The sequence below is a fragment of the Myxocyprinus asiaticus genome, chromosome 33, assembly GCF_019703515.2.
Source record: "Myxocyprinus asiaticus isolate MX2 ecotype Aquarium Trade chromosome 33, UBuf_Myxa_2, whole genome shotgun sequence".
Taxonomy (NCBI): Eukaryota; Metazoa; Chordata; class Actinopteri; order Cypriniformes; family Catostomidae; genus Myxocyprinus; species Myxocyprinus asiaticus.
The window spans coordinates 37,800,762-37,819,888 of record NC_059376.1 but is presented as its reverse complement, the minus strand read 5'-3'; the positions used below and the strand labels follow the sequence as shown (position 1 = coordinate 37,819,888).

The following is a 19,127-nucleotide window of genomic DNA, read 5'->3' as shown; positions in this document are numbered from 1 at the left end:
TTGTGTGAAACCTGAGCTTTTGCCTCTATCTCTTTGACCTGTTGTAGGATGAGAGGCATTTGCAAGAGATATTAAGCTTTAAATGGATGTGTATAAGTGTAGAGAGAGAAAGAGAGAGAGGTAGAGAAAGATGGTGGGGAGGTTAAGCAAGCAAATGAGTGAGAGCGAAAGAGAGAAAGGCAGTGCATGAACGCAACAGAGCAGCTGAGGAGACTAGAGAGAGAGAGAGAGAGAGAGAGAGGGAAGAAGGACTAGGTGTTACGGTCGCTCCTTTACAAGCTGTATGCGATATGCCAGAACTGCTGCAGGGAGATTGCTGCTTCTTTCTTTTCTTTTTTTCTTTAAACAGCTTTCTGTCACATAGGATTCTTCATTCTATTGTCTCTCTCCACTCTGCTCAGAGGTAACTAAGATCTTTCAAGATGGATCATTACTTATAAGAGAAAGCAGCCTGCTCTTTGCTTGTAACTTTGTTATGGAGTGGAATTACTTTTTTATGTCATTTTATTTACAGATCACATTAATTTTGGGAGCTACTTTAGAGACGTGCATTTTAGGAGATGCAAGAAAGATGCGCTTTTGCACAACTGCAGAGTTCTTTACAACATGTGTTTTAGTCTTAAATAATACAAGAAGAAGTTGCATAATGTGTTTTGGTGTAGAACTGCATTAGTGGTGAACTAAATCGAACACACAACTGAATTTACAGTTCTTCATCTGTGTCTGTGTTCTTGTATAGGGTGCAGGAGGTGTAGAGTAATGCGTTATTGATTTTTGATTGTGAGAGCATGTTGTATACAGTGCGCATTATGTTGGGGCTGGGTTGGGTCACCTGTCCTCTGCTGGGACCCTTAAGGGCAGGCATGAAGTTTTGTGGTGTCCCTCTTAAAAAAGTTGGGTGATTATTCATTCATACATTTAGATTTAGAAGTTGCATTTGCTTTGAACTGGGGGAACACATTATTGATTGATTGATCACCTGAAAGCAAATAATTAGCTTTTGCTAGCAATTTCTTTGTGAATAGAATATTGTTTCTTAACCATACCCAATATTTCAGCTCCTGTGTGTTTTTCATTAAATATAAATATTTGTGATTAATCTTAATGCATGTTGTGTTCTAAACTTAATCCTGTAATGGCACATCTTTTTCCGTGTAGTTAATGCATAGCACAAAAAGCATGTTTTTCATTAGATCTTTTTTTTTTTTTTATATATATATATTCACATTCCACATTTTGCTGTAAATTAATATTTTTTTATTATTATTGATATTTAATTAATCTCAATACATGCATTCCTGTATTGGCACATCTTTTTTGTAGTTAGTGCAAAACGCACATGATTTTCCCTTGAAGTTGCTTATGAACGATATAATCCTGACTCTCAGGCTTGTTTATTTAACCAGCCTCTGCCGCAATACAAGCAGGGCAAGAAACATTACTTCGGCCCACGCTGTCCTTAGACATCAGAACTGTGCTTGATCTAAGGTTTTGTTATGTTGTTTCATGACAGGTGCGTGTAGGACCGGCCATACAAGGAATCAAGGCGCCTATGGTTCTAAGATCTCTGTCCAAAACAAGTCTCCTCTGCCTCTCTTGAAATTGAGTTGCCACTTAAAGCTCGGAGCAAGAAAAAGAAAAAAGCGAGGAATAAATCTTATAATCAAACCAGGAAATTGGCACAAAAAAGAGGAAAAACAAGAACGAATGCAACAGAGGAAAAGTAGTCCTTAAGAAGGCTGAATTGTTTCTTTGAACAGCCAAAGTCTGCCGCCAAAATCTTAGTGAATTGGCTAATTTTCATGGGTCATTTAAGGATCATTTTTGGGATATGGACAGTCAGTTTACCTGAGATTAAAATGGTTTCAACTTTTGTAGACTCTTTCATCGATGATGAAAACATTACCCCATGATTCCTTCCTAGCATAATAAATGTACCGACAAGCTGAAGGACTTATATCAACTAACCAGTCTGGGTGCTCGGACCCTTAGCTCGGATGATTAGATTGGAAATACCTGTTCCTCCTGGTCCGAAAAACTCCTCAGAGCTGACTGCCTTTTTCCATTTGGCGTATTTGTTGTAATAACAAAGTTTAGCAACCAAAATAAAGATGGCTGCTGGAGTGGCGACATGGCTGCCCTTTGCCAGGGCAGCGGCAGTTGGTTGGCTTCCTCTGGCGAAGAAAACTATGCCCAAGCCGCCCGTGGACAAAAAGAGCCGCAATGACGAGATTCTCTTTGTCAACGTTAGCGGTTTTCGCTTCCAGACATGGAAAAACACACTGGACCGCTATCCCGACACCTTGCTAGGCAGCTCGGAAAAGGAATTTTTCTTCAACGAGGACACTCAGGAATATTTCTTTGACAGGGACCCCGAGATGTTCCGCCACATATTGAACTTCTACCGTACGGGCAAACTGCACTACCCTCGGCAAGAGTGCATTCAGGCTTTCGACGAGGAGCTAGCTTTCTATGGAATCGTGTCGGACATTATCGGAGACTGCTGCATGGAAGAGTACAGGGACCGAAAGAAGGAAAACCAGGAACGTTTGGCTGAGGACACCGAAGCAGAGATGGCGACAGATACACCTCTGCCACCACACAGCACACATCGGGAGCGTTTGTGGCGAGCTTTCGAAAACCCCCACACGAGCACCATGGCTCTCGTTTTCTATTACGTCACGGGTTTCTTCATTGCCGTCTCGGTCATCGCGAACGTAGTAGAGACCGTTCCCTGTCGGCCCCTTAAAGGCAGCAAGAAAGAATTGCCATGTGGTGAGAAGTACTCTTTGGCCTTCTTCTGCATGGACACGGCATGTGTGCTCATCTTTACGTTTGAGTACCTAATGAGGCTTTTTGCCGCACCCAGTCGTTGCAAGTTCATGCGTTCGGTCATGAGTGTAATTGACGTTGTCGCTATCATGCCCTACTATATCGGCTTGGTCATGCCCGAGAATGAGGATGTGAGTGGAGCCTTCGTCACGTTGAGGGTCTTCCGTGTCTTCCGAATCTTCAAGTTCTCGCGTCACTCTCAAGGCTTACGGATCCTGGGTTATACTCTGAAGAGCTGTGCTTCCGAGCTGGGCTTTCTCCTCTTCTCACTCACCATGGCCATCATCATATTTGCCACAGTTATGTTCTACGCTGAGAAAGGCACAAAGGGAACCAACTTCACCAGCATCCCGGCCTCCTTCTGGTACACGATTGTCACCATGACAACACTTGGGTAAGTCCATTACCTTTTTATCTGTGGCTTGATGTTTAGAATGGGTCTTGTGTACACAGAAACGTTTTCTATGCCTGGTGAGCCTCCAATGAAATAAGAGGCGGTTCCGTGGTAGTATTTAAAGACCTAAGGAAGGAGCAGTTGAGATCCATTAAGAACTCTCTGGAAAATTCCCATGTGATCCAAGCCACTTACAGCTTCATTCCTCATTTATGATGCTGACAGTGTTCTTATATACAAGTTCCTCTGAAAGTTTTGCTGCGAAGAATGAGTTTGAATATGGAAAGAGGCTGTTGTATTAATGTTCTGGCAATTACGAATGAGGCCTTTCTCCTTTCTTTAAAATGTAAGCCAACTGAATATTAGGGTTGCCATCTTTTCGTTCCCCTTAAGCATTTTGATGCTTCAGCACAGGACATGATGCCTTCACTTTAGAACGTTTCACCGCCTACTGTAAATACAGGACAATAGATGTCCCATACAGGTCATCTTAATTTCACCCAAAATAAGGGACATCCTGGCTAAGATAAGACAGTTGCCAACCCTATTGAACATTGATCTGACCGTTATGTAAGCACCACTATTTAGATAAATGAGTCAGCACACAATTTTTTTTTTAATCTTTTGAAGCTTAAACAACTTATATAATTAATAAATTACATACCACTTGTGCTATTTTACAAGAAAAAAAAAAAAAGAAAAAATTTTTGCTTGAATTTTTTGTGAATGCCTAACTTATATTGTTCTAATTCAAATATATAAACCTCACCGTCTTTTTCCAGAGCAGCCTGTATTTCTCCTGAGGTTACCTGTGGGTTTTTCTTTGTATTCCAAACAATTCTTCTGGCAGTTGTGGCTGAAATCTTTCTTGGTCTACCTGACCTTGGCTTGGTATCAAGAGATCCCTGAATTTTCCACTTCTTAATAAGTGATTGAACAATATTGACTGGCATTTTCAAGGCTTTGGATATCTTTTTATATCCTTTTCCATCTTTATAAAGTTCCATTACCTTGTTACGCAGGTCTTTTGACAGTTCTTTTCTGCTCCCCATGGCTCAGTATGTAGCCTGCTCAGTGCATCCACGTGAGAGCTAACAAACTCATTGACTATTTATACACAGACACTAATTGCAATTTTAAAAGCCACAGGTGTGGGAAATTAACTTTTAATTGCCATTTAAACCTGTGTGTGTCACCTTGTGTGTCTGTAACAAGACCAAATATTCAAGGGTATGTAAACTTTTGATCAGGGCCATTTGGGTGATTTCTGTTATCATTATGATTTAAAAAGGAGCCAAACAACTATGTGATAATAAATGGCTTCATATGATCACTATTCTTAATAAAAGACATGATTTTGCATGATCAGTCATATTTTCAAAATCAATGCCAAAATTTCACAATTTCTGCCAGAGTATGCAAACTTTTGAGCACAACTGTATATATATGAAATTGATCAAACATCCAAAGACCTCTTGAAGTGGACCATAAGAAAAACTCTTTCTTTTTGCATTCTCACTGTACCCTGACCTTGAAAGTGTACTCATATATTTTTTGGTCCACTTTAGTCCATTCACACTCTTGTATTTGGAACGCAGTGTATGTTGTCCATAAGTTTTTTGTGCTGGGTATCCTTTCCTTGTTATTTTGGGGTCATGACATGAGGAATTAAATTTTCCTTGATCTTTTGACATATAAGAGGTCATTGTACTATAAAAACAATCTGTAAGTTTCAGAACTCAAAACTTACTCCTCACTGCAAAAAAAGCATTTGTTGAAACCAAGCTGCCAAAACACCTCGTTCTCTACTTCCTCCACATTGTGATGTCACATTGTGGTAGATATTTTCATCTGACCGCCTCCAAAACAACACATTAATGCCTACTTTACCTTATCACTTCTGTAGCCCCGCCCAGTAGCGATAAGTAGTGAGATGGCAAAGAGAGAGCAGGTCAGTCAAGAGCAGAGAGCCAATCATAACAGGGCATCTTAAAGGAGTAGCATTATAGTAGTATTATTAGTGCACCTCAAGAAGCATATTAAAATATTGAAAAGGCATGTCATGACCCCTTTAAGCATACGTTGTTGCTTCTAAACAGTAGAATATCTTGTCAAATCATGCGTGAACTAGTTCAGTTTAAGTTTGAGATGCTGTGTCACATCTTAAATTATGTGCCATTAAGTTTCTGTTGTGTTTAAGTGATATCTTAAACATAAACCAAAATAATGCACTTTTTAGACAAATTCCTCTAGTGATTCCTCTTTACAGATCTCTATAGTGAGTCATAAACTCTGAGCTGTAAATGAATTATGCTCTATTTCTGCTGTCTTAAGGCACGACTATGGCTACTGGTTTGCTCTCTCACTGTGAGGAAACCAGAACAGACTTAGTAATTTTTCAGTGTATGCGTGTAACTTTTTCCAGATGCATTTGACTGTTTTGCAAAATCTGAAAATGGTCCTATTTTTTCATGTTGTTGTTGGGTAGAAAACACCCACACAAATTTGTGTGCTGCAATGAGAATAATTTAGATTTTATAGAGTATTGTGATGCAAATTATAGCATATGTAGAACCACAAAAGAGAAACTGAGGCTGTGTTCGTACAGTAATGCCATGCTACCATACTACTCATACTATTTTTGCAGTATATGCATGTTTATGGTGCATATGCTAATTTTAATAACTTAACTTTTTGGGTGAACTATCCCTTTATGACACTTTTACACACATTTTATGATAAATTCAATATTTATTTTCAAGATGGTAGCTGGTTGCTGAATTGAACAAAATTTAAATCAACATAGCAAGGTTATGTGACAACAATGTAGCATACTACACATTAAAATGTTCATCGTTGTATACTGCAAACCTTCATTCTAAAATTCCAGGCAGTGGTGTCTGCATTTGGTGCAACATCATTTATGTTGATCCTGGGAAGTTGTGGAATGGTGATGGCATTTGGAAAACCGTGGTAAAGTTTGGTTATCAGATTTAAATTAGTGTTAATGACCACAATCTATTTCTTAACCGGAATCTTAGTCTGCCCATGTATTATGTAAATGTAGGAGAATACCAACGTATTAGTCATAATATTTCAGCTTATCGTGTAGATGTCAGGAGCTGAGTATTAAAACTCTAAAGCAAAACACCATCCTGCTTACATGATAGTCACTCATGCAGAATGCACACTCACAAACACACACACACACACATGTACTGTAAATATTACCTGCTATCAGGTTTTCAGCAGTTTGTGATATATTAACATGCACATATTAGACATTAAGTAATCTTTAGTGGTTTCTGCAGGGATGTTGATTACAAGAAGAGGAAGATAGTATCTGAGCAGGAATACTGTTATCTAGAAGTCTATGTTTTTATATAGGGAAGACTGGGGCTAGTTATCACACTTTTCCCTCCAGTGAATGTTTCTCAGAGTAGAAATTTGTATTTCAGTTTCTCTATAGGCACATACCATAAACTTTTGGCTACAAAAAAAGCTATTGAACATTTTCAACATTATTGCCTGGGAAAAAATTTACAGTTCATATACATGTTGACCTTTTGTGATGACCTAGAAGCAGTGTATGTTGTCACACTATATGGGGTAAGCTGTCACAATGGAGCCTGCCATTTACTGTAACTGCCTATCAAAGGCTTTTCAGAAAAGTTTAAACAGTAAAACAATAATGAAACACAACATTTATGAAACAGCAAAAATTTACAAATGTTACAGTTAAAAAACAAGACATGGATTAAAAGCCACAAAACTCTGTTTTGATTTTGTTGGGAAAACCTAATCAGTGACTTTTCACCCTCATACTAATTACTTTTACATAGATTCAGCCTTGTGACCTTGTGTGCTGTCTCCTAAGACAATCAAATCTGCAGGTGGTCATGTTGGAACCATAAAGGCAATGTTCAGTCTTCAGATTCAGCAAAACAGCACTTCCTGTTTGCATTTATATGTTAATATTCATGGAATACAGAAAGCAGAGAACCTAAAACTATAGAATTTTTCAACCCATTATCATATTTTCCAAATATAATTATGCACTTCTGCATATCTTCAGAAGCAATATAATAGGTGTGGGTGAGAAACAGAACCATATATATATATATATATATATAAAGAATTCAGATGTGAAAGTGAAACTAATCAGGCACCATGTGTGACTTCCAGATGTAAAAGTGAAAGTGGAGATTTAACACCCAGTCAGTGTTATATTGCTTCTGAAGATATGGATTTAACCATTGTAATCTTATGGATTAGTTTTATGCTGCCTTTATGTGATTTTTGGAGCTACTAAGGTCTGATCATCATTCACTTGCATTGTGAGGACATGCACAGCTGAAATATTCTTCTAAAAATCTTTGTTTGTGTTCAGCGGAAGAAAGAAAGTCATAAACATCTGGGATGGCATGAGGGTGAGGAATTGATGAGAGAATTTGTATTTTTGGGTAAACTACCCCTTTAAAGTTTTAGCCTAGCCAGAGTTGACTGGCCGCTTTTCTTTTGATGATAGCCAGATGAACGTACTGCTTTAGTCTTACTGTGCAAATAAAGGAATGCAAGCAATGTGTGCAGATCAAAAGAAGGAGCAAAGACTCTTTTGAGAGCAAAGACTCTTTTCTTTCAATGAGTGCAAGATTCGATTGGCAGTCATTAAGTCAGTCTGTGATGGCAACCAATTGTAATTCACATTACTACGACTTCAACAGATACAGTAGTTCACTTAAAAAAGAAAATTCTGTCATCATTTACTCACCCTCTGTTTTCATACATTTACAATCAATGGGAACTGAAGCTTTCTAGCTTTAAAAAGGACACAAAAGTATCATAAAAGTGGTTAAAAACAAAAGTGGTCCATATGATTCATTTTGTGTCATGAAGTGTGAAGTGAGTCATGCTATATTCCAATTCTCCTGAAGCCATATGATAGCAATTGTTTGAGGAACAGAGTGAAATTTAAGTTATTATTAACTGAAAATCTTGATTTCCAGCTTAGATCTCCTTGATGAATTTATGAAAGTACATGAGAGAAGCAGTTATATGAACTGCTTTTATGAGTTGGATCTTTTCAATGAATTGATCCAGTTCACAAAACCAGTCTGAATGATTTGTACATGAATCTGACTTATCTGGTTCTCAAATTCAGCTCACTGAATCAATGAGTTGCAGTGGTTAACAGCTTACTGAAAGGGAAAGATTATCAGTGAATAACAACTTAAAATTCAATCTATTCCTCACCAAAACTATCAAATGGCTTCGGAAGACTTGGAATTTAGCATACAAGTCATGTGGACTACTTTTATGGTGCTTTTATGTCATTTTTGAGCTTTGACAGACTCAGCCCTGATTTACTTATAAGGCAGAGTTGGCCAGGATATTATTTAAAAAATCATCTTTTGTGTTACTCACCTGAGGGTAAGTAATGTATACAGATCAAAGGGACATTGCAAAAACTCTTTAGATACTATTCTTTTCTTTCAATGAGTATAAGATTAGATCGGCAGTCATTAAGTCAGTCTGTGGTGGCAGCCGAGTGAAATAGGTGAATAGGTCTAATATCCAGCTTTTTGCCTTCCCTCCTTTTACCTTGACAGTGCAGCATTTCGAATTAAGATGTCTGCTTCTTTCCATTTGGATACTTTGTTAAATGTTTAATGAGCTCTCCAAGTTATTATTTAATACGACCAAGGAGAAAGCAGGATACATTGGGTTTTGCCCAATGTAATAAATTACAAAAGCTGCATTCTAACGATGTGATCTTGGCAGAAGTACTTAAAGGTGCACTCAGTTTTTTTTCTCATTAAATTAGTCCACCCCCCCACACACACACACAAAAAAAAAAAAAACAACAACAGCACTTTTGAAAAATACATTTAAAATCATGTGCAGTTGTCATCTAGTTGTTTTATTTTACTGGTCATCTTATTGGGGTTGACTTGTTGAGATCACATGACCATTCGAAAAGTACTTTGTAACTCAGTAATCATGGCTGACAACGAATAGCGTAATTCTACAATGGCATCGGTAACCAAAATAATGATAATTCTATGGTATTCTTTAAAGCAACTTTGAGTATCATGTAAATACCAGGCCATTTAATTTTAACATTTATATTTTAACCTTTTATTTTTTGCTCTGAATGTAAAGTGTACATTTAAATATTTACATTCATTTTAATTATTGTGTCAATAAGAACTTTGGGCAAGATGTGGAGGAACATGTTTTTCAGTTAAATACAAGAACTAAAATTTGGCATTTCATCTGATAATCAATAAATAAATAAATAATTAAAACATGGACATTTTTAAATTATGATTTCCAGGCCTGGAAAAGTCAGATAAATTATTTATAACAATTCTAAGAACTCACGTAAATTTCAGCAGTGAATATACTTTACATTTTTCTAGTTTTGCTCAGCTGTAAAACATATCATCAGTTAGAATAGAGTGCAACAGTCTGGTCCTGGAAGTGAAAATCACATTCATTTTTTTCCATAGGGGATTTGATAATTAACAATAACTTATAAATCTATAAACACAGACCTATCATGAGCTCAGAGCTTGTTGATTTATGGTATATGCTTCTGCTAAAATCATCAGTGAACATTATTTCAATTTCATTTATAAAACATGTTTATTAGTGGAATTTCTTGTGAAGAACTACACTACCCATGATCCTGAGGGGGAAATCCACCAATTAGAGAGTTGCAGCAAACAAACAGTGGCAAAAGAGCTATGTAGTGACCACCCACTTGCATGACGAACTGTGAATGACACCCTCCTGACACTCTCAAACTATTTATTTGGACTTATCTGAATATTTTGCTATATACAGTACTTCAGATATAATGATACTATACTTATAATCAACAACTTTAAATAAACATGTTTGTAATTTTCCATCGTTTTAATTTCAATTACATCATTCGCAATGCTTCATGGGATTGTAGTTCATTCCCTCATTTAAGACGTTATGTAGACAGTCTTGTACCTTTGTTTATTTGTCCAATTTTGTAATACTTTTTTGCTTCAAATCAAAGTTTGTAAAGTTGTGATTCACTTGAAGCCCCATGCACATGCAGCGACTTTGTTGTCGTTTGATATCGCTAGTGTTTGTACTGTCAAGCTGCTAGTGGGCATTCCTACTGCTGTCACTCTAACATTATTGGTGGACTTCATGACTGGCTATGTCTTATTAAAATCTGATCACAGATTGCAGGGAAAGCTAAGATATTCTTATCTGACAAAGAATCAGTTTTCTTGTCGCTAAAAATGAATATTCTGCAGGGGAGAGTGTTTTTATATGATCTGCAGCCATGCTCATTGCATCGTATAAGTAACAATAACAGATGGACGAATCAAGCTCACTCAAGGCTGAAAAAAGGAGTGGGCACTTTAGCTCTCCATTGCTCTTTGTGAGTGCAATTTGTAAAAATGTATTTTTAAAAATCCTTTTCCATTTGACACAAATTACTGGAAAAGCCATGGAAAAAATCTTTTGACCAGATTTGCTGGTCAAAAGGTTTGGAAACACTGGACTGATTAATCCATTATCATTGCAGCTCTATGCTGTACCTACCAGAGTACCTTGTTTCTTTTTTCACTTCTTTGTCTTGTTTAGTCATATATCAATAACAGATGAGTTGTTCAGAATCATTTCAGTTAAGGACTAAGTTTAATCTTTCCCTTTAGAAGAGGACAAATTTTGTTGTCCCACAGCGTCATCGTCCCTCTCTAGAGTCCACACGCACCATCTGCTGTTGGCTTATATAAGCGTCTAGCGGGAAAAATCATCGTCCTTGAACAATGCAAGACCCAGGGGACCTCACAGCAGTCGTGCTAAGCGCTAATGTCTCTGACAGAAACTACTCAACTTATCACTTTATTGAAGCTGTCAGGCTCCATGATGGGATTGGGGTTTTTATTTTATTATTTATTTTTCCCTCCTCAGACTGATGACCTGTCAGAATTATGTATTAGTGATGTAATGTGGTTCTGGTCTCGGTTCACTTCACTTAATTCATCTTGTGCTAGAGAGAGCGGGTTCCACTTACTTTTTTTTTTGTTGGTCTGAAAAGGTCTGGCGTTATTGGCTGGGGGATTTCACTGTGTTGTAAGAGAAAATGCTGTAACTGACAACAGGGGTTTCAGTTCAGGTGTGGACTTGGTGCAGTTCAAGAAAAAGATTCATAATTTCTCCTTCAAAATCATTTTCTCACTCAGCATTATTACATTATATTTATTGTATATTATAAATATCTTAAAATGAAAGTCAGAACTTGCTAGAAAATATAATCACGCTTGAAATCATGATAGTCAAAAAGACTACAGATCTCAAGATTTATAGTGAAAAAGGAGTAATGTTTTGGTCTGTTCTCTCCTTAAACCGATTGGATCACTTCAGAAGACATGGTTTAGACCATTGGAGTTTTATGGGTTACTTTTATGCTGCCTTTATGTGCTTTTTTGGAGCTTCAAAATTTTGCTCACCATTCACATACATTGTTTGGACCTACAGAGCTGAGATATTCTTCTAAAAATATTTGTATTCTGCAGATGAATGAAAGTCATACACATCTGGGTTATCATGAGGATGAGTAAATGATGAGACAGTTTTCTTTTTTGGGTGAACTATTCCTTTAAGTTCTGTTGTTAGAGAACTCTAACAAAATTTAGTGAGGTTAGTTTTATGTTAAAACAAGAAAAGAAAAAAGTTTTTTCTAAGTTTAAAATGATAGTTCACCCCAAAAGGAAAATTCTCTCATCATTTACTCACCCTCATGCCATCCCAGATGTGTATGACTTTCTTTCTTCTGCAGAACATAAATGAAGATTTTTAGAAGAATATTTCAGCTATGTTGGTCCACACAATGCAAGTGAATGGTGTTCAGAACTTTGAAGCTCCATAAAGCACATAAAAGCAACATAAAATCAATCCATACATACAACAGTGGTTAAATCCATATTTTTAGAAGTGATATGATAGGTGTGGGTGAGAAACAGATCAATATTTAAGTCCTTTTTTACTATAAATTCTCCTCCTTGCCCAGTAGTGTCAATATGCAAAAAGAATGTTAATCGACAAAAAAAAAAAAAAAGGAAAAAAGAAAAGAAAAAGAATAGAATATGGAAGTGAAAGTGGACAGTTATAGTAAAAAAGGAATTAAATATTGATCAGTTTTTTTATCCACACCTATAATACAGCTTCTGAAGACATGGATTTAACCACTGGAGTCTTATGGATTACTTTTTTTGCTGCCTTTATGTGCTTTATGGAGCTTCAAAGTTCTGCTACCATTCATAAGACAAAAATGCTTAAAAAAATCATACAAGTTAATAACAACATGAGATTTAGTAAATGATAACAAAATTTAAATTTTTGGGAGAACTATCCCTTTAGCATCATCATTTCTCATAAGATAAGTCTATCGACATTTTGGGTTTGGCAGCTTGCACATTGTGTGTATTATAATTTAGTGTGCTGTCACATTTATTGATGTATGTTGAAGTGATTTACTCTGCCGCTAAATTAAATCAGATTAACCTTCTTCTTGCAGATGAATCTGAATTAATTTGAGGTTGTGTGAAGCCAAGATCATCATCTGTCTGTGATCTTCCCATCTTTAATTATGGTGTGGCTGTCAGGTGTCTGAAACTGCTTGACTCTGAACAAGGAACAAGCTGTTCCTTAAAGCTACTGCCAGACACCAATTTCACCACATTTCCTGATAGTGTTGAAGAAGAGATCAAGGTTAGATATTGTAAGCTTTAAATGGCGAGAATCTAACTAGTCATTTTAAGCTATTTTGCCACTTCAACTTAATGATACAGTTGGAGGCCCCATCCACATGAATACCTGGTTTCACTCTCAAATTTGACACATTTTGGAAGGGAATTTGGTTGCGAATTCTGTTTCATGTTGATTTAATGCAGTGTGGTCTCATAGAATCGTGTTAAAAACCTGGATTTTTACAATATGATTTTTACTTGGCTCGTTGTACATATCGTGGTATTTTCTGCTGAAATGAACACTAGGTGCTACAGTACAACAACAATGACTTCTGTCACTTTCACACAAATCACAAGTAAAACAGCAGATATCAGTACATAGACACTTTCTTTTTGCCCTGTTCCACACACAATGCTTTCTGATGACACCTAAACACTTGTACTGTATGACTTACAAGGTGATACATTTTAATGTTTCTATTACATAACCAACTGCATTTACAAGCTTATTTAAGCTTGATCAAATTGCACAGTAGCTCAACTGATAGAGCGTTGCAGTTGTGATGTAAATGATCAGGGTACAGTCGTGTAATTTTCATCAGTTCAGGCTGTTTTAATGACTTATACTGAGAAAAAGAAGGCAGGTAATAGTAATCATGGTTTAGTTGTGCTCTTGTCTGTCAGTCAGAGGACTCAAATGAAGTTGTATCGTGCCCTGTAGTTGGCACTCACACTGGCGTCCCGACGGCTCTCAGGGGTCGGACAATAACAGACGATTCATAATCTTAAAGGGAAAAGCGATCACAACTGGATTTGCCACAGATAAAGGGATTTGTTGAGGTTTAAATTAGAGTCTTTCAGTACCATATGGTGGATTAGAAAGAAGCCAGAGCTTCTCGATTATTTTTTCACTTTTCATACAGGTGTTTAAAGGTAAAGTGCATAATTTCTGCAGCTTTAGAGTCAACAAACGGCCGTTGCGCTATAAGAGAAGGTCGTTCACAGTAGCATGGATGTTCATGTGAAAACATGCATTATTTTGCACAAAAAAATGTGCAATGGATGCGCAGCGGGCGTCAAGATATTCAGTGAAAAATGCCTTCGGAAGAATATGACGCACAAGCCGCATTGACTGCTTTTTTGATACTTTTGGGGTCTTTTTTAAAGGTTTAAAGTGAAGCACTATCCACTACCGTACTATTGAAAAGACGAGCTGAGGTATTCATGTAAACATCTTCTTTTGTGTTCTGCATAAGAAAGAAACGAGTTTGGAATGACATGATGATGAGTAAATTATGACAGAGTTTATGGAGTACATAAACCATTCAGACTCAAAAGCATAGTGATATTGCTTTATCGAAGTGTTTCAAAGCAACAATGCATGTAAACGATTTGCTCTGCTCTGCTCTGTGCACCATTTCCATGGTGCCCTTGCAAAAACTCCTCTCTTGTTCTCCAGCACTCCTGATACGACTTGGCCAACATGCACCCTCCTCCTATCCAAAAATAATTGTAGCTGCTCAGTCAGGTGGGCCTTGGCTGTGGTCCTTCTGTGTGCATGAGCCTGACCCATTTACCTCCTTTGTGGAGAAAAATGACAAAGTTGACATCATTTCCTCTCCTGCAAGTCCACACCTTTCCCACAGGAGCTCTCGGGGAAAGGGAGAAGTGCCGCAGTGTTTAAAAACCCTCTACGAGACTTGAGTGTAGAAAGCAGCTAATACAGAATTATACTTTATATTTCCTTGGCTTTATCTCGCCTGAAGAAGAATATATTATAGTTCAGAGGGCACCGTATTTCTGTTGTTAAAGGGATAGTTTACCCAAAATGTAAAATTCTGTCATTATGTACTCACCCTAATGTTTTTCAAACCTGTATGACTTACTTTCCTTAGTGGAACACAAATGGAGATGGAAATTAGAAGAATGTACTGTCTCAGTCACCTTTCACTTTCATTGCATGGAAAAGTTGCAATGAAAGTGAATGGTGACTGAGACTAACATTCTGCCTAATATCTCATTTTGTGTTCCATGAAAGAAAGCAAATCATTTGCGTTTGGAAGAATATTAGGTTGAGTAAATGATGACAGGATTTACATTTTTGGATAAACTATCCCTTTAAAGAAATTATTAAACCAATGGAACTCAGTGATTTTCAGTCCATTCAGTTTCTTCGGTATGTCTTAGATAGGTATTCTGTGATGAAAATAGTTTCTAAAATAGGCTGAATAAGAAAACTGAAAATTGAAAGTTGAAATTTTTTTAAATTCAGAATAAGTTTTTTAATTTCAATGGTTTCATACTCTTAGTAAAAAAAAAAAAAAAAAAATGGTGGAAGTTTGTAATTATTAGGTAATAATTTTGATGTACTGTAATGATTGCCCCCTGCAATCATCATACGATATTTCATATGCAGGAGAATCTAATTTGAATGTGAATCCTTGTGAATGGAGATTTTATTTGTTGAGGAATGGGGAGACAAGGATGTTGTTGATATTCAGATTGAGAACAGAGAGTGCTCAATAAAACTTGTCTGTGACTCAGTGAGCACATTAGCAGGAGGGAAAGTTCTTCCGCTCAGCTGTGCTGCAAGGGAGCTGATCATCCCTGTACAGTCCTGCTTGCAAACCTATGAGGCCTTGAAAGTCCAAATGCATTTACACGCTGAAGACTGCATGTGTTGTGTGAAGGTTTGTATGAGATCACATCACCTTGGCTCTGTTTGCTCAGGTTTGAAAATCTGCCATGATGGTTTCCCAGCTCTGGGGATGCACTTAGAGCACTTGTAGAAGAATGCAATGGATAATTGTCTCACTGAGCGATGCAGACGTTTTCCTGTAGAAAAAAAAAGATTTGCTACACGTAATGAATTATTAAATTCCAAGAGTGAATCACTCAATTCTGAATCAGATTTAGACTAAAATAGAAATGTATTCAAACTAAAGATCTTATTCTCTGTAAAAATGCTGCACATTTTATGTATAAAGTTCTCATTTATGGGAATGTCATGCCTTCTTGCTTTTTTAGTGCCAGTCTTTTTGGATAGTGTGTTGTAGTGGTTGAAAATAGGGATATTCTATTATTTTATTCTATTCTGTTCGGGAGTCCTGCCCAATACTAATCTCATCCTCTACTGGCTGCTCCTATTTTTTCTCTCTTTATTAACTAGTATACAATTATTCTGTGAGTCATTAATTTGGTCTTTGATAGTTTTGTCACATTTATCTTTGATTCTTTTGATTTATTGCCCTCTAAAAATGTCCACTTCTGGATGGAAAGCTCAGCACTCAGTGTTACCTAAAATAAAACAGGCAAACGTCTTTGTATTGACTTCTCAATGATGGTTTGCAGTGATGTAAATTTGAGAATAAAATGTTTTGGTAGGACACCAAAAACATTAGGGCTAGGAATTGCCACAGACCTCCCAATTCGATATTGCAAAGCCGTTTCGATATGTATTGCGATTCTGTAAGTATTGTGATTTGATGTTTGATTATAAAAACTTCTTAAAAAGATAAAAATAAACTTTGTTAACTCCTTTTTCTCAGACAGAAATGTCTATTGATGAACAGTTGTGTCTGAAATGACAATTGTTTCACTCTGTAATATATAACTTGCAGGTAAAAGGTAGGGATGTGCAAAACTACCTGTTTAAAACTACCAATCGACATGTCAGTGCGTTGTCTGGACTAGTTAGTGCAAAGGAACTCATGTATAAGGCTGTATTATGTCCATTTGTATTCAACAAATAAATACATACAATATATCATTTTAACCTATCAAACTAATTTAGTTATTTTAGAATATAAAATATAATATACATTACCATAGGCTATTACTATTATCATAATGATCATTTTGCAACATACTAATGGAGGCTAAAGAGTAAACTTATTCAAGAACCATTTCTGGGGCTGTACTGAATTATGACACACATGACGATTCACCTGTAGTCCCAATGTCATTGCATGTTATTTGCAATATAGAGATAGTCTGAGTTCCTATGCAGCATTCTCACAGACAACACTATTCTTACAAACTGCTCCGAGATGACTGACAGAGAAAAAAATGAGAACTCACCATTTGCGCGTGTTCTGCGAGACACGACCGAGCAGCACACGTTGGCGCCTGTGATGAGGATGCGGGCGTGGCCGGGCCGTGAGGATGTACGCCCGGCGCTGAGTTGCCCAATCAGTGGGAGGGGGATAAAGGAGGAGCCGGGGACACCAGAGAGAGAGAGAGAGAGAGATGCAAGCGGCCGCTGTGTGAAAATTATTTTGCTCAAGAATTGTGATTTGTAACAGAATTGATTTTTTTTCCCAGCCCTAAAAATATCATTTCGTAAGTAATCAAAAGATGTTTTTTAATTTGTTTACAGGGAACACTGAGGCAAGATGTCATTCCCGAGGCACATTGGGAAGTTGTCACAAGGGTTATTTCTCAGTAACTGTAAGTTTAAAGTCATCATCATATTGGATGGCAGATTTTAACCAAAATGTTGAATTGTGTTCTCAAGACAAGGATAAATGTCATAAATTTGTTTCACGGGTGTTTTTTCAGTCATTGCCTTTGCTTCCTCTGCTGATGGTCACAAATATGGCCGCTGCGAGGAAAAAAGTGACATCACTGAAACAGGTCAATAGTGTGACAACATGACATGAAAATAAGTGTTAAACTGAACTTTTTTAAAAGCTCTTTTGTAGTCAAGACTTTAAGGTATGCACTTATATAGAAATTTACTCAACCCTCTACAGACATTTTGGTGAATGAATCGCCATTGGCTAGTACATTGGCAGTCTTTTTTTTTTTTTTTGTGATTTTTTTCCCCTTTTTCTCCCAATTTGGAATGCCCAATTCCCAATGCACTCTAAGTCCTCGTGGTCGCATAGTGATTCGCCTCAGTCCGGGTGGCGGAGGACGACTCTCAGTTGCCTCCGTGTCTGAGACAGTCAACCCGCGCATCTTATCACGTGGCTTGTTGAGCGCGTTGCCACGGAGACATAGCGCGTGTGGAGGCTTCACGCCATCCACCGCAGCAACCGCGCTCAACTCACCATGCGCCCCACCGAGAACGAACCACATTATAGCGACCACGAGGAGGTTACCCCATGTGACTCTACCCTCCCTAGCAACCGGGCCAGTTTGGTTGCTTAGGAGACCTGGCTGGAGTCACTCTAGCGAACTAGTGAACTAGCGAACTCCAGGGGTGGTAGCCAGCGTATTTTACCACTGAGCTACCCAGGCCCCCATTACTTGCCAGACTTTTGACGACATATAAGCGTAATGCAACTGTAAACTGATACTAAATAAATCGAGAAGGGGGCATCTTCACACACACACACACACACACACACACACACACACACACACACACACATATGTTGGTGTGGCTATAATTATGAGGACTCTTCATAGACATAATGATTTTTATACTGTACAAACTATAGATTCTATCCCCTAACCCTAACCCTAACCCTCACAAAAAACTTTCTGCATTTTTACATTTTCAATAAAACACATATTAAAAATTTCACATTCTGTCAATTCATACGATGTCATGAAACTGCATTTTTAATAATGATACAAGCTGTTGCCTCTATTTGAAATGTCATTTTAACAAAATATTTACAAGGTTAGAACCTAATATTTAACATAATTTAAGTGCTACAATATCAAAACTACTAAGCAAAAATGACCAAAACCTTGCATAGATGCAGCATGAGCCTTTTTTGTTAAATCCTTTAAAGGTACAGTATGTAAGATTCAGAATCCCTTGTTATTAATGACACCTGTGGCCGTTAAGTGAACTGCAGCCAGCTACCTGTTGCTCGCGCTCGCGCACACACTCCATAGGGACGCGAGCGAGCAAGCATCAGCCAAAACAATGACGTAACGTACAAAGAGACTGAACGTGATCCACTGACATCATGCTGACAGATGAGGTAGCATAATTAAAATTACAGTTATGATCGATATACTACAAACTTTGAGACTAAACTAAAACTACTTATAAGCTAACACAGCATACTGATACACACATACATCTACATACTACTGAACTATACCAGACTGTTTACAGTTATGTTGCACTATTGTATGTTTTGTATGTCTTATGTTGCCCTACATATAAGAAACCAGTATATTTGCTTAAATTTATC

General features: G+C 37.4%; 1 protein-coding gene across 1 annotated transcript in view; it reads left to right on the top strand.

Annotated features, from left to right (window-relative positions):
- The first annotated feature begins 249 nt into the window (after positions 1-249).
- The window catches only part of kcnd1 (potassium voltage-gated channel, Shal-related subfamily, member 1), a 79,046-nt gene continuing 60,168 nt past the window's right edge, over positions 250-19,127 (top strand). The window contains exons 1-2 of the mRNA XM_051668627.1: positions 250-403; positions 1,514-3,226. Of these exons, the coding sequence (XP_051524587.1) occupies positions 2,112-3,226 (1,115 nt within the window). The 5' untranslated portion in view covers positions 250-403; positions 1,514-2,111. The remainder of the gene's footprint in view (positions 404-1,513; positions 3,227-19,127) is intronic.